At 40.9% G+C, this 22,780-nt stretch overlaps 1 protein-coding gene and 1 pseudogene across 4 annotated transcripts in view; one reads left to right on the top strand and one right to left on the bottom strand.

The window, feature by feature from the left end:
- The window catches only part of SPECC1 (sperm antigen with calponin homology and coiled-coil domains 1), a 258,495-nt gene that overhangs the window by 49,781 nt on the left and 185,934 nt on the right, over window positions 1-22,780 (top strand). For all 4 annotated transcript variants that reach the window (XM_036032942.1, XM_036032943.1, XM_028534280.2 and 1 more), the window contains exon 3: window positions 237-372. In XM_036032942.1, the coding sequence (XP_035888835.1) occupies window positions 237-372 (136 nt within the window). The remainder of the gene's footprint in view (window positions 1-236; window positions 373-22,780) is intronic.
- Window positions 20,360-22,116, bottom strand: LOC118502079 (annotated as a pseudogene).

Genomic DNA, 22,780 nt, shown 5'->3' with positions numbered 1-22,780 from the left:
ATTTAAAGTGTGACATGATGGGTAATATTCACCCATGGACTTACAGCATTCTTTGAAATGATGATGGAAGATCATCCTCAGACCTGTTAATGATCACACAGGTCATGCTCCTCCAAGAGCTATTGCTGCATCTAGCCCCCAGGCAGGTGGGACTGCTCAGTCACTCACATAGTCTGTAGTTCTTCTCACTGAAAGTACATCTCTTCATCCTCTTTTTCCCTCCATCTCTCTCTTAGCTCAAGAGGGCCAGTAGTGAGGACATGCTCAACAAACCAGGAAGTACCACCACTTCCGGGGTAGTTCGACTGAAAAAGACTTCCACAGCCGGAACCATCTCCGAGCTTGCTGAGAGTCGCCTAAGGAGCCACCCAGGTAGGAGGCATCCCAGTCAGAGGGCTCATGTTCAAAGGGCTCTGGGTGGAGGAATCCAGGCTGAAGGGACCCGGACAGGCCATTTGTCTTGGCTGTGTGGAAGTACTTTGATGATGGATGGGTCCCTTCCTTGTCAGATGTGTATTGAGCACTTGCTCAGTCCAGGACCTGTTTCAGGTAAAGACATCCTGCCCATGGGAGTTTGTATCTAGTGGGGAGACAGACAAGAAAATAAAGGTCATATGGAGTGTCATGGTTCCCTCTGTCCTTGTGGTTGTTCATCTGTTATCATAAGTGTGTGACATCCAGGCCGAGCAACATATGTTCTGGGGCTGTCTTGGTGTGACATTTATGGGATGAGTGCTGGAGCCAATCCTGCAGGCCCCTCACATGTGCAAGGCACACTGTTCTATGGCAAAGTGGGATAGTCGTCACATAAAGGCCAGTCTGAGTAGCTTAGATGGCAGTGGCCACTGGAACTGTGAAATTTCTCAGTGTTACTCTCTTTTTGAGAAACAGAAAAGGTGTTTTAAACATTACATTTTAGTTCAGAGCATGGGAAATTTAAAACATCAAAGAACGGAGGAGTGACATCAAAGAAATGGCAGCATGAGAAGTTCCCTTGGTCTCGCCTCTTGAAGTCACAAACATTTGAACAGCAATAATCCAAAAAAGGGTTCCCTGCTCAAAACACAAACACATTTGAGAGGTCCACACACTGAAACATCTGAAGTTGGGTGAGTTGGAGGGAGCAGGGGAGGTGGGGAGGGAGAAGAGCGGAGACAGGTGCCACAGACACAGCCGGGAGCTCATTGCAGGTCCTGGGAGAGGGAAGTATTAGATGGCTGTCTGCACTGCCTATACCAGGAGGAGCAGAGAGGTACAGTGAGTTGAGCATTCCTGATGGAGGGATTGGTATGCATTGTGCCTGAACCCCATGACCTGGGCAGAGATGGAATGCAGAGGTGCAGTCATGGTTGTCTGGTGGCTGCTGCTATTGGGCAGAAGAACAAAGCCCCAGAGCCCGGCTGCCTCCTTTCACCTGCCCAGAGCTATTAGCAGTCCCAGGAGGAACTATACCAGCAGTGAGTGTTGAGCTACAGAGTATGTTATCTGCAGCCCTGAGAACTGGAGAGGCAGAAGCAGAAGCGTTTTACCCTGAGCAGCACATACATGCTGTGGCTGATTGCAATGACTGGGTGAAAATACAAAGGGGAAGTAGCTGAGGTCCTGTAGCCACCATTACTGGGAGGAGAACAAATCCACAAATGCACCAACAAGCATCTCACAACTCACCCCATCCCCACCCATAGCACTAGAATTTCACAATCTTAGAGCCACATTGCCCACCACATCCCCTGCACAGGTGGAGCTCTGAAACAGGCGAGCTGTCCCACTCCCAGGGCAATACAGGTCATTTTCTTCCTTCTCACAGAGATCCAGGAAGCCTGAGCAGTGCAAGAAAAACTTAAAAACTTGTGCTTTGGTGCCACCTACTGGAAAACAAAAGAAAGATTTCTCCTTATCAAACTACTATATAGAGAAGTGCCACTCTTTAAATAAAAAGAAAAGCACAAATTCCAGTTAAGATGGCAGCACAAGTATATGTGGTTCTGTAATCCTCCCATAACCACATCAAAATTACAACTAAACTACAGAACAACCATCATAGAACTGCCTGAAATCTAGCTGAATGGAAGTCCTACAACTAGGAAATTAAAGAAGCAACATCAACACTGGTAGAAAGGTGGAGATGTGGAATGGCACTGTCCCATACCCACAAGTAGTGGATAAAAATCAGGAGGGATATCTCTGCTGCAGAGTTCCCTGCTGCGGAGCAAGGGGTCCCAGCCCCACATGAGGACCCCCTCCCATAGTTCCAGTGTCAGGAAGAGATGTCCCCATAAATTATGGCTGTAAACACCAGCAGGGATCAAGGTTGAGGAAGATAAAGGCTTCTGGAGTCCTAAGAAGTTCCTTTTAAAGGGCCTGTGCACAGACTTGGACTCATTCCCTCTGAGTTCCAATGACATGTACACCGGCCCACAGTGTCCACGGTGTTATGGATGAGATACGAGACAAATTCACGTGGACTACCAAGTCCTGTGGAGGAAAAGGGATGACACGGCTACTCTCTCAAAGGAGAGCCCCCCAACTCTTGACAGGTTTTTATTGGGTTTCATTTTGCACAGGAATACAGGTAAAACTCATTAATCATTGTCAGGCAGTAAGATCAAACAATAGATAGCATACAAAGAACTATGAGGGCCTATTCTGAGTCAGGGTCTGTTAGTAAAGGGCTACAAAACTTTGGGAAACAAACTCATTTCCTGCTCAGACCCTTATCATTTAATTGAGAGCATTCTTAGCAAAGCAGGTTTCACAGGATTTTACGTATTCTTTTTCAAGCCTGATCACCTGGGGAACCCGGCCTTTCCAGCACAGGGCTACACCACCCTCTGTCATTGTTTCCAGCTTAAGTCAGGCAGGGGAAGTAAGGCAGCCAAGAGATTAGGAGCTATCTTGCAGACAGAATGAGAATTCAGGCTATGTCAAAGCCGAGGGGCGAGGGTCCATCACCCTCTTTTGCTGTAGCCCCCCAAGTCCTTCCTTGGTGCCTCCACATAATCATGCCTGTCTTAGGTCATTCCCCTCTTGGGGAACCTTACCTGTCATTGGCTAACCGATCAAGCATTGGGGGCCAGTTATGGATGAAGTAAAAGGAGCAGAAGTGGCACTCCTGCCAGGGAGATAAGTTTTGTCTCCTTAGTGGCTATGGTCCAAAGGTTGCTCACTCAGCCTTAGCCATGAGGGGGTTACAGCTCCTGAAACCAGGCAGGGCGGTTCCCAACATTCCAGTACTGAGGCAACAGCTCAAAAGGCACCAGGGACATACGGGAGGAACTGAATTATCTGGCATTAGGGCAAGAGCTGGAGGGGTGAGGGGTGGAGCACAGCTTTCTGTCAGACAAAAGTGCTGGCAGAGGCCATTGTTCCTTTTCTGAGACCTGTCCCCACACAGAGTTTGCAGATGGGTGCTATATCTGAATCTCCTGGCAAATACTGCCCCATCCAATTTGTAGGTTCACCCATGCTGTTTCCAGTGACTTTTCCGTACAAATGGCCTATGTTGGCTCATACTTTAGACTTTCCTAAAATCTCTCAGACAAGAAGGATTTGGCCTTAGTATGCCCCATACCTCTCACTAAGTGGACCTCAGCCCAGCATTGGTAGCAACCAGTCTTGGTTCATAGCCTGGCCTCTCCTGGGCACCTCCAAGCCCAGAACAGTAGCAGCCATCAGAAGACTGCTCTGTAGCTCATGCCAGCTAGCCTTGGGAAGAACACAGGTGATGGTAGACCTTGGTTTGCACCTCCCAGAAGGCCACAGAGCCAGTCCACCCAATGGACAGCTTCAGACCAAGTTGAGCATCACCACCCAACCACTCCCATAGGTGACACACTCAAGGGGAGGACTCAACAGGCACCAGAGCCCTGCTGAAGTAAGTCCTGCTCTGTGGGTTGGGCCCCTGCACAGCTGATATTCCACGGTGGTTGGTGGTCACAACCAGTTCTTGCAGCTGATTGGCCTGGGGGGTAAATACCTCTCATTGATGTGCCAACAGCAATTAAGGCTAACTACAACAAGAAGGTATACACAGCCCACACAGACTAGGGCACATCTGGAGTGTCCAACTTGGGTGATCAGGAAGGCTGTGCCACTGGACCCTACAGGACACCTACTACATAAGGCTACTCTATCAAGCCTGAGAGACATAGAAGCTCTACCTAACACATAGAAAGAAACACAGGGAGGCTGCCAAATTGAGGAGACAAAGAACATGTCCCAATGAAAGTACAGAACAAAACTCCAGAAAAAGAAATAAGCAAAATAGAGACAAGTAATCTACTAGATGCAAAGTTTAAAACACTGGTTACAAAGATGGCCAGTGAACTTAGTGAGAACTTCAACAGCATAAAAAAGGACATAGACACCAAAAAAAGAACCAGTCAGAAATGAAAGATACACTAGCTGAAATGAAGAATCATTTACAGGGAATCATCAGTAGAGTAGATGATGTTGAGAATCAAATAAGCAGTTTGGAGTTAGGTAGCAGAAAACATCCAATCAGAACAGCAAAAATAGAAAAGACTCCAAGAAAATGAAGACAGTGTAAAGAGCCTGTGGGACAACATTAAGCATGCCAACATTGGCATCATGGGGGTGTCAGAGGGTAGAGAAAGAGCAAGAAATCTTGAAAACCTATTTGAAAAAAATGACAGAAAACGTCTCCAACCTGGTGAAGGAAAATAGACATACGAGTTCAGGAAGCACAGAGTCCCAAACAAAATAAACGTAAAGTGGCCCACACCAAGATACTTTATAATTAAAATGGAAATGGTTAAAGACAAAGAAAGAATCTTAAAAGCAGCAAGAGAAAAGCAGAGAGTTACCTAGAAGGGAGCTCCCATAAGACTATCAGCTTATTTCTCAACAGAAACTTTGCAGACCAGAAGGGATTGGCAAGAAATATTCATAATGATGAAAAGCAGGGACCTGCAACCAAGATTACTCTACTGAGCAAAGCTATCATTTGGAATCAAAGGACAGATAGCTTCTCAGACAAGAAAAAGCTAAAGGAGTTTGTCACTACCAGACCAGTATTACATAAAATGTTAAAGGGTGTTATTTAAGAAGAATAAAAAGATAGAAAATATGAACATTATAATGTCAACGAATACATATCTATCAACAATAGAACCTAAAAAGCTAATAAATGAACTAGCATAACAAAAACAGACTCATAAATACAGAGAACATTTTGATGGTTGGCAGATGGGAGGGGGGTTGGAGGGATAGGGAAATGGGTAGGAAAGGTGAAAGGATTAAGATGTACAAATTTTTGCTTGTTACAGAATAGTTATAAGGATGTGAGGTACAGCATAGGGGATATACAGTATTTTTTTGGACTATCAGACAGACTTCCCCCCCACCAAATTTGGGAGGAAAATGGGGGCGCGTCTTATAGTCTGAATGTAGCTTACCTGGCTTGCTGTGGGGTTGGGGGGTGTGGAGCAGGGTCACAGGTTATTAAATATTTTACCATATTTTTTGCTTCAAAATTTTTTTTCCTATTTTCCTCCTCTAAAACCTAGGTGTGTCTTATAGTCCTAAAATATGGTAGTCAATAATAATCTAATATCTATTTATGGTGTCAGATAGGTACAAGATTTACACTTGAAACTAATTTAATATTGTATCTCAACTGTAATTGAAAAATAAAAATGATTTAAGTAAATAACATGTGTATTTTAAAAAAGTAGATTTCATTTCCATAAATGCCTAGGCAAAGAAGGATTCCATCAATTATCCTGAATAAACAAGTTAATGAGGCAATTCAGAAAGAAAATTTAAAATCTCCAGAAAATAAACTTAAAGACATGGAAACATGTGATTTAAATGACAGGGAATTCAAGGTTGCAGTTCTGAAGAAATTCTACAAGCTGTAAGAAAATATATGTACACAGTTTAATGAAGTCAGATATAAAATCAATGAACAAAAGGAATACTTTACCAAAGAGATTGAAACTTTTAAAAAGAACCACATAGAAATTTTAGAGATGAAAACCTCAATAAAAAAAGATAAAGAGTGAACTAACATGCCAAGGTAATAGAGCTCATGAGATGCAGGAAAGAATTAGTGATATTAAAGGTAGAAATCTAGAAATGATGCATGTGGGAGAAGAGACTTTAGAGTTTTAAAAAAATGAAATAACTTTACGAGAACTCTCTGACTCCATCAGAAAGAGCAATAAGAATAATGGGTCTACCAGAAGAAGAGCAGGAGAAGGTGTTAGAGAACTGATTCAAACAAATTGTTGATGAGAACTTCCCAAACCTATGGAAGGAGCCTTCCTTCTAGGAAGGAGCCTAGATCCTTTAATCTGAGAAGCAACCAGAACACCTAATTATCCAAATCCAAAAAGGCCATCTCTAAGGCACATTATACCAAAACTTTCAAAAATTAATGACAAAGAATTCTCAAGGCAGCTAGGAAAAAGATGAAGGAAACCCCATAGATTATTATCAAAATTTTTCAGCAGAAACTCTACAAGCTAGGAATCATATATTCAAACTATTGAAAGAGAGAAATTACCAGCCAAAAATAATATATCCAGCAAAGTCATCATTTAGATATGAAGGAGAAATAAAGACTTTTCCACACAGATAAAGGCTGAGGAAATTTAGAACTACAAGACCTCCATTAGATGAAATACTGAAGGGGGCTATTATAACTGAAACAAAAGACGATAGGACACAAAATTGTGAGTAAAATGACAGACAGAAGCTGGATATTGCAGTCCTTGTTTAGAACAAGGTATTATATGCTTAAATAAAACATAAGGGTTAAAGTAGGTAAGAACATTTTTAAAAAGAGAAGAAAAGAGCTACTACAACTCAGAAACAAATTCAGCATACACAGGGATACTTGGTGATGGAAACATAAAAGGGAAAGGGTAAAGCTCTAAATTTGCAAAGAGGAATGGAGATAAGATGCATTCAGAAAAAAAAAAGAACTACTGTATATATGAAACTTTCTTTTGCATAAACCTAACCACACATCAAAAAATCCAGAACTGAGACACATAATATCACAAAAGAAAGTGGAAAAAAATCATAGGATACCACCAAATTAAAAAGACAGAAAAGGGAGAATAACAATGAAGACACATAGCTACCAGAAAAACAAAAGATAAATTGACTATAGGAAGTCCTCATACATCAATAATCACCATAAATGTAAATGGACTGAACTCAGCAACTGAAAGGGACAGAGTAGCAGACTGGATCAGAAAACAAAACCCAATAACATACTGCTTTCAGGAGACACATCTCAGCTGCAAGAACAGATAGATTCTCAAAGTGAAGGGGTGGAAAATGATTCTCCAAGCAAATGGCATCCAGAGAAAAGTAGGTGTAGCCATACTTATATCTGACAAAATAAATTCCAAGATAAAAAAGGTAATAAGAGATGAAGGTGGACATTTTATAATGATAAAGAGGACAATACATCAAGAAGACAGAAGAGTTCTCAATACATATGCACCCAATTAGGGAGCACTAAAATATATAATGCAACTACTACCAGAACTAAAGGAAAAAAAACCACAATTATAGTAGGGGGCCTAAATACTCCCATTGACAGCTATGGATAGATCATCCAAACAGAAAATCAATAAGGAAATAATCAGCCTTAAATGACACATTAGACCAGATGAACATAACTGACATTTACAGAGCCTTTCATTCCAGAACACCAGCTTATGCATTCTTATTCAGTGCACATGAACATTCCCAAAGGTAGACCATATGCTGAGACACAAAACAAGTCTCAATAAGTCTAAGAAGATTTAAATCATTCTAAGCATACTCTCCAACCACAATGCTTTGAAATTGGAAATCAACTGCCAAAAAAAATGAGAAAAACAACAAATATGTGGAGATTAAACAACATCCTACTAAAGAATGACTGGGTCAGAGAAGAAATAAAAGAAGAGATCAAAATATACATGAAGACAAATGAGAATGACAACATGACATATGAAAGCTTTCTGGATTCAGCAAAAACATTAGTAAGAGGGACGTTTATATCATTATAGGCCAATTTCAAGAAATAAGAAAAATCCCAAATAAACAACCTAACATTACACCTTAAAGAACTCAAAAAATAAAAAAACAAAAGCAATCCAAAGCCAGCAGGAGAAAGGAAATAATAAATCAGAGCAGAATTGAATACAATAGAGACCAAAAAGACAATAGAAAAATTAATGCAACAAAGAGCTGATTCTTTGAAAAGACTAATAAATTTGACAAACCCCTGCTAGATTCACTAAGGAAAAAAGAGAAAAGACTCATATAAACAAAAGCAGAAATGAAAGAGGAAAAATAATCACAGACATAACAGAAATACAAAGGATCATACTAGAATATGACTATGTGCCACCAAATTCAATAACCTAGAAGAAATGGACAAGTTCTTAGAAATATGTAACCTTCCTAGACTGAATCATGAAGAACTGGAAAATCTAAATAGACTGATAAATAGTGAGGAAATTGAAACAACTATCAAAAACCTACAATAAAGTCAAAGTCCAGGACCAGATGGCTTCCAGTGAATTCTTTCAAGCATTCAAAGAAGATTTAATACCTATCCTTCCCAAACTCTTCCAAAAAAAATTAAAGAAGAGGCAATACTTTTTAACATAGTTTATGAGGCCAATGTTACCTTGATAACAAAATCTGGCAAAAATAACACACAAAAAAGGAGAACTGCAGACCAGTGCCTCTAATGATTACAGATGTAAATACCCCAAACAAAATACTAGCAACTCAAATACAACAATACATTAGAAAGAAAATATATCACAGTCAAGTAGGGTTCATTCCAGGGGCACAAGGATGGTTCAATATATGCAAATTGATCATTGCGATACACCATATTAACAAAACAGGGCAAAAATCATATGATCATATCAATAAATACAGAAAAAAACATCTGACAAGATATAACATACACTTATGATTAAAACATTAAAAAAATGGGTATCGAAGGAAAGTACCTCAACATAATACAGGCCATATATGACAAACCCTCAGCTAGTAACATATTCAATGAAGAAAAACTGAAGCTTTTCCTTCAAGATCAGGAACAAGATAAGGATGCCCAATCTCACCACTGTTGTTCAACATAGTACTGGAAATCCTAGCCAGATCAGTCAGGCAAAAGAAAGAAGTAAAAGGCATCCAAATTAGGAATGAAGAGACAAAATTGTCACTTTTTGAAGATGATATGTTTCTTTATATAGAAAATCCTAAAGACTGTCAAAAAAGAAAAAACTATTAGAAACAAAAAATACAGTAAAATTGCAAAGTCAATGTACAAAATGACTGCATTCCTTTTTGGAATGCAAAATCCACTGCATTCCTATATACTAACAATGAAATTTCAGAAAAAGAAATTTAAAAAATTCCTTTTGCCATTGCAACAACACCACCAACAAAAAAAACAACCTAGGAATAAACTTAACAAAGAACCTACACACTGAAAATCAAAAGATATTATTAATGAAAATTGAAGAAGACACAATGAAATGAAGATATTCTGTGTCCATGGATTGGAAGAATCAATGTAGTTAAAATGGCCATATTACCTAAAGCAATGTAGAGTTTTAATGCAATCCCTATCAAAATCCCAATGGCATTTTTTAAAGAAATAGAACAAAAAACCCTTTAAATATGTATGGAGCCACAAAAAATCCCTAATAGCCAAAACAACCCTGAGAAAAAAGAAAAAGACCAGAGGTATCACCCTCTCTGACTTAAATTATACTACAACTTCACAACAATAAAAAAAGCATGGTATTGGCAGAAAAACACACTGAGGCCAATGGAACAGAATCGAGAGTTCAGAAATAAAGCCACATTTACATGGGCAGACTATTTTCAAAAAAGGAGCCCAAAACACACAATGGTGAAAAGAAGGCCTTTTAAAAAAATGGTGCTGGGACAATTGGAAAGCCACATGAAAAAGAATGAAATTAGACTGCTGTTTGTCCCCATATAAAAAAAAATTAACTGAAAGTAGATAAAAAACCTAAATGCAAGACCTGAAAAAATAAGTTACATAAGGAGATGGACACATAGGTAGACACACCTCACCTCATTGCACAACCATGAGAAGGAGCACATCTAACTTAAAAATGAGAAACACCCAGAACTGTACAGAAGTCTGACAACCAAGGATTTAAAGAAGTGATCTAAATTCATCCAGATGGGTAAGAGGGGCAGAGACTGGGAGTCAGGTGGACAGGACTTGGTGTGGCAGCAGTCAGCCAATGTTGGAGAGGCGGCAAGGCAGCTGGCAAAATGGGCAGTTCCCATTTGTGTATGGTGGATAAAAATCAGGGAGACAAAACAACCAGAACTGACAGAAAATTGAACTGTAAGGAAGTCCAACAACCAAGAAGTTAAAGTAGACACATTTCATCCAGACCGGTAGGAGGGGAGGAGTCAGGTGGCCGGGCAGAGAGGGTTCACAGCAAAAAAAGCAGGGGCTTGTGGACCCCAGGCGCACAAAGCAGCAGCTGACAAACCCGGGGCATGCAAGATTGCAGCAGGTGGACTCTGGGCATGCAGGCAGTGGCTGGCAGACCCCGTGCGTGGGGTGCCAGCAGGCAGTCCCAATGAGCCATGCAAGGCAGCTGGCTGACCAGGCAGTCACACATTTGCGTGCAGATAAACCAGGCAAAACTGGGGAGCGAAAGAGAATGCGCAATCCAGGGTCCCAGTGTGGGGAAATAAAGCCTCAAAACACCAACTGAAAACACCTGGGGGGTTGAGGCGCCAGGAGAGACTCCAAGCCTCACAGGTGAGTTTATTGGAGAGACCCACAGGGTCCTAGAAAGTACACAAGCCCACCCACATGAGAATCAGCACCAGAAGGGCCCAGTTTGCTTGGGGGAAGTGGTGGAAGGGACTGAAATCCAACAGAGAGTGGAGCAAGCACCATTGTTCCCTTTATGACCCCTGCCCCATATACAGCGCCACAACCCAGAGACTGGGTTGACACACCCTGGTGAACACCTAAGGCTTTGCCCCTCACTACCTCACTAGTAACAAGCACCCAAATGAAAGAACAGATCAAAACCAGAAAAAATACAACTAAGCAATGAAGAGATAGCCAACCTATCAGATGCACAGTTCAAAGCACTGGTCATCAGGATGCTCACAGAATTGATTGATTTTGGTCACAAATTAGATGAAAAATGAAGGCTACACTAAGTGAAATAAAGGAAAACGCACAGGGAACCAATAGTGATGGGTATGAAACTGGGACTCAAATCAACAGTGTGGACCAGAAGGCAGAAAGAAACATCCAATCAGTAAAGTATGAAGAAACAAGAATTCCAAAAAATGAGGAGAGGCTTAGGAACCTGCAGGACATCTTGAAACATTCCAACATTCAAATTATAGGGGAACCAGAAGGGGGAAGAGGAAGAGCAACAAGTGGAAAAGTTATTTGAACAAATAATAAAGGAGAACTTCCCCAATCTGGTGAAGGAAATAGACTTCCAGGAAGTCCAGGAAGCTCAGAGAGTCTCAAAGAAGTTGGACCCAAGGAGGAACACACCAAGGCACATAATTACATTAGTCAAGATTAAAATGAAGGAGAGAATCCTAGAAGCAGCATGAGATAAGGGAACAGTAGCCTACAAAGGAGTTCCCATCAGACTGTCATCTGATCTCTCAAAAGAGACCTTACAGGCAAGAAGGGACTGGAAAGAAGTATTCCAACTCATGAAAGGCAAGGACCTACATCCCAGATTGCTCTATCCAGCAAAGCTTTCATTGACAATGGAAGGGCAGATAAAGTGCTTCTCAGATATGGTCAAGTTAAAGGAGTTCATCATCACCAAGCCCTTATTACATGAAATGTTAAAGGGGTTTATCTAAGAAAAAGAAAATAAAAAACATGTATAGTAAAATGACAGCAAACTCACAAGTATCAACCACACCTAAAACAAAAACAAAAACAAACTAGGCAAACAAGTAGAACAGGAACAGAACCACAGAAATGGAGATCACATGGAGGATTAGCAACAGGGGAGTGGGAGAGGAGAGAAGGGGAAAAGGTACAGAGAACAAGTAGCATAGATGGTAGGTAGAAAATAGACAGGGGGAGGGCAAGAATAGTATGGGAAATGTAGAAGCTAAAGAACTTATGACACATGGACATGAACTGGAGGGAATGTGGGTGGAAGAGAGTGTGCAGGGTGGAGGAGAGTGAAGGGGGGTAAACGGGACAAGTGTAATAGCATAATCAATGAAACATATTTTAAAAATATCAGGGAGACACCTTGTGAGTGGGTAAGCTCAGCCCCAGGCCAGACTGTACAACCCAGGGCTCCAGCGACAGGGAAAAAGAAAGCTGCATAACTTCTGGCTGTAAACCCAGTGGGTGTTGGGGCACAGAAGAAACTGTGAGTTTCTCAGGAGAGCCCTGAACAAATGCAAACCCACTCACCCTGAGAACCACAACCAGGACAGCAGCTAGAGTACTGCCAGTCACATATAAGAAGTGGGTGAAGTGACTGAAAATGGGATAAAGGCAAGGCAAGCCCCCAGAAGTCAGCCAGCAGCAGCATTGTCCCCTCTTGGATCCTTCCCCCACACACAGAGCCACAGTATCCCCACCCTGGGGAATACCCAAGGCCCTGTCCCATACGACTTAACAGGTGTCCTAAAATGGAATCAAAGTGGCTCTACCTAGTACACAGACACAGGGAGACTGCCAAAATCAGGAGACACATATGGCCCAAATAAAGGAACTGAGCAGAACCCCAGAAAAAGAACTAAGTGATGTAGAGATAGCCAACTTACCAGACACAGAGTTCAAAACACTAGTGGTCAGAATGCTCAAAGATCTCATTGAATATGGCAAAAGTATAAGGGAAGAAATTAAGGCTCTACTAAGAGAAGTAAAGAAAAATCCACAGGAAACCAACAGTGAAGGGAAAGAAGCCACAATTCAAATCAGTGATTTGGAACATAGGAAGAAATAAACATTCAACCAGAACAAAATGAAGAACAAGAATTCAAAATAATGAGAGTTTGAGAAGACCCTGGGACATCTCCAAAAGGGCCAACATGCAAATTATAGGGATGTCAGAAAGATAAGAGGAAGAGCAAGAAGTTGAAGCCTTATTTGAAAAAACAATGAAAGAAAACTTCCCTAATTTGGCAAAGGAAATAGACGTACAAGTGCAGGAAGCACAGAGAGTCCCAAACAAGTTGGATCCAAAGAGGTCCAAACCAAGACACATCATAATTAAAATGCCAAAATTTAAAGATAAAGAGAGAATTTTAAAAGCATCAAGAGAAAGGCAGAGTTACTTACAAAGGAGTTTCCATAAGACCATCAGCTGATTTCTCAAAAGAAACTTTACAGGCAAGAAGGAACTAGCAAGAAGTATAAAAGGGATGAAAAGCAAGGACCTACAACCAAGATTACTCTATCCAGCAAAATTACCATTTAGAATGGAAGGGCAGATAAAGTGCTTCCTGGACGAGGTAAAGCTAAAGAAGTTCATCATTATCAGGCCAGTACTACATGACGTGTTAAAGGGACTTATTTAAGAAAAAGAAGAAGATCAAAACTATGAATAGTGAAATGACAACACACTTACAACTATCAACTGAACCTAAAAAAAAAAAAAACTAAACAAACCACTAGAACAGGAACAGAATCATAGAAATGGAGATTATATGGAGGGTTATCAGCTGGGAGGGAGAAGGGAGAAAATGGGGGAAAAGGTATAGGGATTTAGAAGAATAATTGGTAGGTGCAGAATAGACAGGGGGAGGTTAAGAACACTATAAGCAATGGAGAAGCCAAAGAATTCACATGCACAACCCATGGACATGAACTCTGGTGGGGGGGGGGGGGCGTGGAGAGAAAGGGGAAACCAGGCAGAGGGGGACAAAGGGGAAAAATCTGGGACAATTGTAATAGTATAACCAATAAAATATACTTAAAATAATAAGTTACATAGAAGAAAACATAGATAATAAACTTATGGACCTTGATCTTTGAGAGGATTTTATGAATTTGACCTCAAAGGCAAGGCAAAGAAAGTAAAAGCAAAAATAAATAAATGGGACTAATCAAAGTGAAATGATTCTGCACAGCAAAAGAAACCATCACCAAAGCAAAAATGCAACCTCCTGAGTGGCAGAAGATATATGCAAACAACATCTTCAATAACTTGTTCATATCTGATATAAAGAACTCATACAACTCAACAACAAAAATCCAATTTGAACAATGGGCAGAGGTCCTGAACAGACACTTCTCTGAAGAAGACATACAAATGACCAACAGATATATGAAAAGATGCTCAACTTTCCTAGCTATGAGGGAAATTCAAATCAAAACTACAATAGAATACCATCTCACACATGTCAGAATAGCCGTTATCAACAAGACAAGTCATAACAAGGGTTGGAGAGAATGTGGAGAAAAAGTAACCTTCATTCACTCCTGGCAGAAAGGTAAATTGGTACAGCCACCATGCAAAACACTATGAAGGCTCCTCAAAAAGTAAATATAGAATTATGGTATGACCCAGCAACCCCTCTTCTGGGTATCTACCAAAACATTTAAAGACATTTATTTGTAAAGATATATGCACCCCTATGTTCACTGCAGCATCATTCGTGGTGGCCAAGACATGGAAACAACTGAATGACCTTTGAGAAAGCACTGGATGAAAAGGTGTGATAGATACACACAATGGAATGCTACTCAGCCATCAGCTCATGCTACTCTGTAGTAGGTGCCACCACTTCTGCGAATGTGCAGTAGTGTTAGGTACTCATTTTAATATTGGGTCACATTTTCCTTTATATTACTTGCATGAAAAACAGGGAAATGAAAGAAATGACTCTTTGTGCTATAAAGAGCTTCCAATTGGATGCTCACTGGACTTACGTTCAATCTCTCAAGATTCAACTGTAAAGAAAAAGAATAAAATTAAAGAAAATGAGAAAAATGCTAGCAATATGTAGTTGATTTCCTCTTAAAAGGAAGATGTAATTATAAATTATGTATAGACTCTTAGGCGACAGAATTCTGTTTATGGTTTAAGACCTTCCCTCAAGTCTTAGTTTCTGAACTTTTGATTCTGTGACAAGTTTTCTGTAATACATGATATATGGTATTATCTGTGCTTTCTTTCAATTGTATTAATTTTTAGAAGGATCTTCTCATGAAATTGTATTACAGTATTGTGGTTTTAATCTCACCATAATTAAACCTGCAATCAGCTTGTATTGCACACTTTCCTAGGGATTGATCTGTCCTTAGGAAGGATTGTCAAACCTAGTACTAGCAGAAAATTCTCAGTTTTTCAGTAATAGTAATTATATGGGTCCTCACATTTGCATATAGTGCTAATTCACCATGTAACCCATGGGATGTGGAAACTGCTCAAATAAGGTGCATGAATCTTCTAGAAGTCTTTTCCAGACTGTTTCTATGTTCTGGTGTCCAGACTTTACACCATCTCCTGGGGCTCTGCTGAAGTTTTGTTCTGCAAGAGCAGAAACACCGCAGCAGCAAAGGAGTCAAGGAGCAACTGCTGCCCTATCTGAAACCCCGCCCGCTGTCTGTTACCTCACCTCATTCTTACGCAGCCTTAAGTGGAACATGGTATTTATTCACACCAGGAAATTTGGCTTCATAAAGTTCAAATGAGTTTGGCTTTCTGTCTCTCATGCCCACCTCATGTTTCCACATCCAACATCCACTCCTCTGGTTGTTTTTATCATTATTAACATATCTGCATTACAGCCAGATAGGTTCTTCCTCCTCCTTCTCTCTCTAAGGTATCCTTTGTGTATATCTCCTCTTACCTGATAGGTATAGATTTTTAAGAAATAGGGTGGTCCCTCGGGCATAGGTACTTGCCCTTCCTGTTTACTACACTAACTGCTCATCTTAGGTCCAGAGAAAGGTTGAGCCCCTACAAAACCATGAAGGAGTCCAGCCACTAGGTGGCAGCCTTGTCCAAAACACGGCTGAGCTTTTCCTGTTGCATCCAGGTTTTGAAGGGTTTCATTTCCAGACTAGAAACAATTCTCCTTTTAGTCATTTGTTAATTCAACAGTTATTTTTGAGGGGCTGCTATGTGCCCAGCCCTCAGAGGGATCATCAGTGAACAGGACAAAGATACCTGCTGCATTCACGGAATGTCATGAACATCACATGGATGAGATGAGGAAGTCAGCCAGGTAGACCAGTGGATGACGCATCCAAGAACAGGACACCAGAGTGGCTGCTGCCACATAAGTGAGAGGAGGAGAGCCATGGGAGAGCAGGGAATGAGAGAGCAGGAGCAAAATGACTTGACTTCATTTTGAAAGGAGAACTTTGGCTGCTTGTCATGAGTGGATGAGCTGAGTGGAGAGACCAGATCAGCAGCTCTTGCTGGACACAACCCCTGGACAGGGTTGTATCCACGAAGCTGGGGTGTATTTCAAAGGGTAGAGCCAACAATTCTAAACCCTCTTTCTTTTTTCCTCTCTTTTTAAAAATTATTGTTTAAATATAGTTATCTCCATTTTCCACCCACCACTACCCCCCACCCCAGCCATCCCCAGTAAACCCTCTTGATGGATTTTTATATTTGTGGTAAAACACATAACATAAAAATCATCACATTATTCATTTCTAAGTGTGAAGCTCAGCAGTGTTAAGCATATTTACACTGTTGTGCGTCCACCACCATCCATCTCCAGAATTCTTTCCATTTTGCAAAACTGAAACTCTATAATCATTAAACAGTAATTCTTTATCCCTCCCTTTCCCCAGCCCCTGGTAACCATCATTTCACTTTCTGTCTCTATGAATTGACCTATTCTAGGTTTTTCATATAAGTGGAAAATTATACGATATTTGTCCTTTAGGGCCTGGATTATTTCACTTAGTATACTATCTTCAAGGTTCATCCATGTTGTAGCATGTGTCAGAATTTCCTTCCTTTTAAAGGCTGAATAGTGTTCCATTGTATGGATAAACCACATTTTGCTTATCCATTCATCCATCGATGGACATCTGTGTTATTAGTGCCTCCCGGCTACTGTGAATAACCTTGCTGTGAATGTCAGTGTGCACACAGCTGTCTGAGTTCCTGCTCTCCATCTGCTTGGTATATATGCCTTGCAGTGGGATTGCCAGATCCCACCAGACGGGTCAGAGATAGACGCAGGGTCAGCTTTCTGCTCACATTAGCAGTGGGGTTGAGAAGCGATCTGACCGGTACTCAGAGGAGGAGAGTTGAACACCTGTCTCTTTCAGAGACAGTACTTTGCCAGAGGAGTTTTCTGTAGCCACACAGATGAATCTTACAAAAACCAGTGATACACAAACATGCTCATTTTGATGATTCTATATATAGTACATGTGGAGTTTAAAAGAATGTCACTATTACCCCAGTGTTTTCTAAAAGTTAAATAAATTGAATGTTCAATGCCCATTGCACCTTGCCCAACTCTGAGTTAATGCCCGTTCAGTTTTAAATTATAGCCTTGCTAGATAGAGTAGTCTTGGTGGTAAATACTTGCTTTTCATCACTTTGAGTAATTTGTGCCAATCTCTTCTAGCCTGAAGTGTTTCTGTTGAGAAATCAGCTGACAGTCTTAAGGGAGCTAGCTCCCTTGTTGGTAACTAAATGCCTTTCTCTTGCTGCTTTTAATATTCTCTCTTTGTCTTTACCCTTTGGCATTTTAATTATCATGTATGTTGGTGTGGGCCTCTCTGCACTTTGGACTTATATTTCCTTCACCAGGTTAGGGAAGTTTTTAGTCATTATTTCTCCAAATAGATTATCATCCCTTGCTCTCTCTCTTCTTCTTCTTTTACCCCTATAATGTGAATGTTGTAATTCTTGTTGTTGTCCCAGGGGTTCTTTAAACTATCCACATGTTTATTTATTCTTTTTTCTTTTTGCTGTTTTGATTGGGTGTTTTCTGCTACCTTGCTTTCAACTCTGTGATTTAATCCTCTGCTTCATCTAATATGCTGTTGATTCCATTGAGTGTATTCTTCATTTGAATTATTGTAGTGTTCATTTTTGCCTGGTTCTTTCTATGGTTTCTATGTCCTTTTTATGTTTGCTGTCTCTTGTTGAAGTTCTCACTAAGTTCTTTGAGCATTCTCATAACCATGTTTTGAACTCTTGTTAGATTGCTTGCCTCCATTTTGTTTAGTTCTTTTTCTGGAGAATTCTCCTGTTCTTACTCCAGGACATGTATTTTTGTCTCCTCATTTTGGCTGAGTCTCTATGTTTATTTCCATGTATTATTAGATCTGCTGTGTCTCCCAGTCTTGCAGGTAGGGCACAGTCCCCTTGGTCACCTGATCCTGGTGCTCCAGGGGTGTGCCCTGTGTGGGTTGTGTGTGCCCTCCTGTTGTAGTTGAGCCATGGTGGCTTTAGGCACCTCAGTGGGTAGGACTGATGATAAGGATGGAGAGAATACCTGCTGATTTTCACCACCAGATATTTTGGAGGCTCCTCTTCCTGGCCCTAGTACTCCCAGGCTGGGAACCTGGTGTGGGGCTGCAATGCCTCGATCCTCAGTGGATCCTTTACAGCTGAGATATCCCTCCAGTTCTCAACCAACACACCTGGGTGTGGGGCCCTTGGGTCCATGTCTTCACCCTCCTATCGGTCTCCATGTGGCTTCTTCTTTATATCCTTTAGTTACAGGACTTCTGTTCAGCTGGTCTTCAGATGGTCCTCCACATTTATTGTGCTGTCATTTAGTTGTAATTTTGATGTGGTCATGGGAGAAGGTGAGCACAGCATTTACCTATTCCACCATCTTGAGTGGAAACCCTATATGGATAATTTACTGATGAGTACATTTTGTGATAAAAAATAACACTTCAGATTCAGTATTTTCATTTTCTATTTTTTTCTACATTAACTCATTGTTTTTATTGTGGGATGAGTACTTAACATGAGACCTACCCTCTTAACAAACTTTTAAACATATATGAGATTACTCTCATAAAAAATTTTCAAGCATACAACACAGTATTGTCAACTATGGGCACACTGTTGTATACCAGGTCTCTGGAACTTTTTAATCTTACATGACAGAAACTCTATACTCACTGGACAGCAACTCCTCTTATCCCCCTTTCCCTAGACCCTGGTCACCACCATTCTACTCTGCTTCTATGCAGGGAAGATTGTGACTATTTTTGGGACTTCATATATGGGCAGTCACATGGTATTTGCCCTTCTGTGACTGGCTTACTCACTGGGCATAATGTCCTCAAGGTTCACTCATGATGTATATCACATGTAGAAATTCCTTTTCTTTTAAGGCTAAATAATATTGTATTGCATGTAAATACCACATTTTCTCTTTTACTTTAAGGAATTGGAATTTTTATTTGGTAAAATTAAGAATTCATCATATAGCCCCTGACTGGTGTGGCTCAGTGGATTGAGTGCTGGCCTGTGGACCGGGGGTCACCAGTTTGATTCCTAGTCAGGGCACATGCCTGGGTTGCAGGCTAGGTCCCCAGCTGGGGACCTGTGAGAGGCAGCCAATCGATGCTTCTCTCCCTTTCTTTCTCCCTCCCTTCCCCTCTGTCTAAAAATAAATAAACAAAATCTTAAAAGAAAAAAAGAATACATCATATAACTTATGGGCCATAAGAGAGAGGCATGTGAAAATGATAAGTGATAAAAAGCAGAACATAAAACACAGTACACTGATGAGGATCACATTCAGAGATGATGAAATGTGGCCAAAATCAAGTTCTACCAATTCCTTCTGTGTCAAACATTGAAGGGCACAATAAAAAATAAGACAATTTTCCTAAAAATGAAAAGGATCCTTTTCATTTTTAGACACAGGTTACTTAGAAGGGGAAAAGCCCTTAAAATACCTTGGTACCAGGTTTTTGAAGTCCCAAGTAATTTAATGAAACTTATATTCAAATAACACTTTATCATATATGATACTTTCACATGAAAATAATTCTTGATACCTTTAAATTTCCTAATTCCTATGAATACTTCAGTTCTGATGATATTACAAATGGCAAGAATGATTCTTTGAGATCTCAAAGTAAGAAAACTGGAGAAAAGTATATATTAAAGGGCTTCACAAATATGAAGCATGATTGGCTGAATCTTTTTTTCCCCAAAGATTTTATTTATTTATTTTTAGACAGAGGGGAAGGAAGGGAGAAAGAAAGAGAGAGAAACATCAGTGTGTGGTTGCCTCTCAAGTGCCCCCTACTGGGGACCTGGCCTGCAACCCAGGAATGTGATCTAATTGGGAATCGAACCAGAGACCCTTTGGTTCACAGGCCAGCACTCAATCCACTGAGCCACACCAGCCAAGGCGATTGTTTGAATCTTGATAAAAAGTAGCTTTTCCTAGGTCCAAGGCTCAAGTTTGTTTTAAACCCTGAACTGTCCAACACATCAACAAGACACCATTTGTGGATGTTCTTTTCTATAAGCCAATGGGCTCCCATCCTGTGAGGGGCCAGTGTTGGACAGAAGGGTTTTGTGATATTTGCACTGAATCCAAACTCAGTACATTGTCAGCTGTTTTCCTCCGTTCACTTGCAGTAGGCAATGTACCATGTTCTGAACCTTTCCTAGTCCAGCATTCGTGAAAAGTGTGTCCAGTTCATGTTATGTGAAGAAGTGAACCCTGGGGCTGTCACCTTTCACATAGGCATTTTCGGAGGAACACTGACCCTTTGAAAACCAAAGCTAAGCCATGTCCTGGTAGCCATCATCTCAAAGTATGACTCTCCAGGGTGCAGAAGCCTGCTCAGCCTATTGATGGCCTTCTGCATCTTGTGTGGAATAACTGCTGAAAAAAACAAATACCATGAGGAGGAGATCAAGACTATCCCTGGGGATTGGGTAGCTCTTATCTTCATCACACAAAATGTGAACAAAGCCAAAACACCGAAAAGAATCAAATGCTGAATTTGTCTGGACCAGTTGTACTGTTGCTAGTTTGTGAAATTGGAAAGACTGTTTCCCACACCACAGCCAACCTTGAGTATCTGGTAGGTGGCTGAGGACCATGAGCACAGATTTCCAGGTAACTGAGTTTCTGAGTTACAGCCTCTCCCACAGGAAGAGGCTGCTGGAAGAACTCTTGTGCTGTTCTTCTGCTATTAAACCAGAGCCACCCTCAGTGCTCCTGTGTTTAGGCACTTCCCTCCTCTGGTCCTTTGAGAGCAAATCTGCCCAGGGGTTCTGGTTTTGGCTGGGTGCCAACCCTGGGAAAGCAGTGAAAAGCCAATGTCTATCCTTGAAATACACATTTTCCTGGATTTTATAGGAGTCATTCTAGTATTTGTGGGCATTGATCTCAGCATCAGCTCTAGGCAAGACACTTAGTGTCCTGGGACCCACGTTTCTTTCTCTTGCTTCTCCAGACACCCCCGCTGGGCACTGTTCTCTGGACTTTCCTCTCTGCCACAGCAGCCTGCTCTCCCGCCCGCCCCTCATTGTCCCAGGCATCGTGGCAGAGACATGCTGGCTTGCTCAGGAACTGGATCCCAAACTGCTGCCTCTTCCCACTGGCCTCAGGGGGCACCCCTTCAGTATCACACTTTTTTTGTCATTAGTGATGAGCCAGGAATGAGTTTTAATTTTTGGTGGTGTCTGAGGTAACCCTGGCATGAGGAGCTTTTGAACTTGGTACTGATGTTAGTAAAGTCCTGGATTCTTGATGATAGATACATCCAGTGGTTTCATGTCCCTGCCCTTCCCAGTAGTGAGTGGTCAGCCAGTCAGGCATTTGGAGTGGTGCCAGGCTTTTCTCTGACTTGGTGTAGAGGCACAAGTTGCACATCTGGTTTGGGCTTCGAGGATCCTGGTTCCTTCCGGGGAAGCTGTGGTCAGAGAGCTGGGAGTGCTCCCTGCACCTCCCCGAGAATACTGACGTTTTTGCAGTCTTGCCATCCAGAAACCTGGCTGTCTCTCCAGGGCTCTGCGTCTTCTTTTTGTCTTTCCTTAAAGTTTGCTTTCTTTCCCCTCCTCCTGCTTCTTTTTATTTGTTGAATATATGTCTAGATTGTATACTTTTATTTGGTGTTGTGCATGGGATTCCTTAGTCATTGTATTTTTTAAGTTATGGAATGTTTCATAAATTTGCATTTCATCTCTGCTAATCTCTGTGTCATTCCAATTTTAGTATATATGCTGCTAAAGTGAGCACTCATTTTTAATTAGATATTTTTAAAATATTTAATTTGTAACTGACTCATTCGCTTACTGATACTAATGGTTTTCAGCTGATTCTCACATGTTTACCAAGTGTACAGTTATAGCAGCTGCAGACAGCAATGCTTTTTGTCTCCTGAATTCTGGGAATTGTACCTTTTATTTGTGATGCACTCGGCACTGTATTGTGATAGTCACCTGAACTGTGTTAAATGCTAGTGATGCCCTTGTTCTAATTTTACTGTGAATGCTTTTGGTGTTTCACCATTAAATAGGATGCAGAGTTGGCTGAGATATTGTTTAATGTCAAACTCTTCCTGTTTTCTCAGAGCTGTTATTAGCATTGGGTGATGGATTTATTAAATGCCCCGTACGAATTCTTTTATTACTTTGATTATTGCTTTTCTCTTTATTTTGGAGTCTCCTTCAGGAAATTCAAATATGTGTATGTTTGGTCTCCTGGGTATGCCTTCCACCACATCTCATATTTTTTTATTATTTTCATTCATCCTCTGATTTTTTTAAAGTTACTCATCTAATATGCTTTGCTTTGCCTTGTTTTATTTCCACTT

This window comes from Phyllostomus discolor, chromosome 8 (assembly GCF_004126475.2).
Source record: "Phyllostomus discolor isolate MPI-MPIP mPhyDis1 chromosome 8, mPhyDis1.pri.v3, whole genome shotgun sequence".
Taxonomy (NCBI): Eukaryota; Metazoa; Chordata; class Mammalia; order Chiroptera; family Phyllostomidae; genus Phyllostomus; species Phyllostomus discolor.
This window is presented reverse-complemented; position numbering and strand designations above follow the sequence as displayed.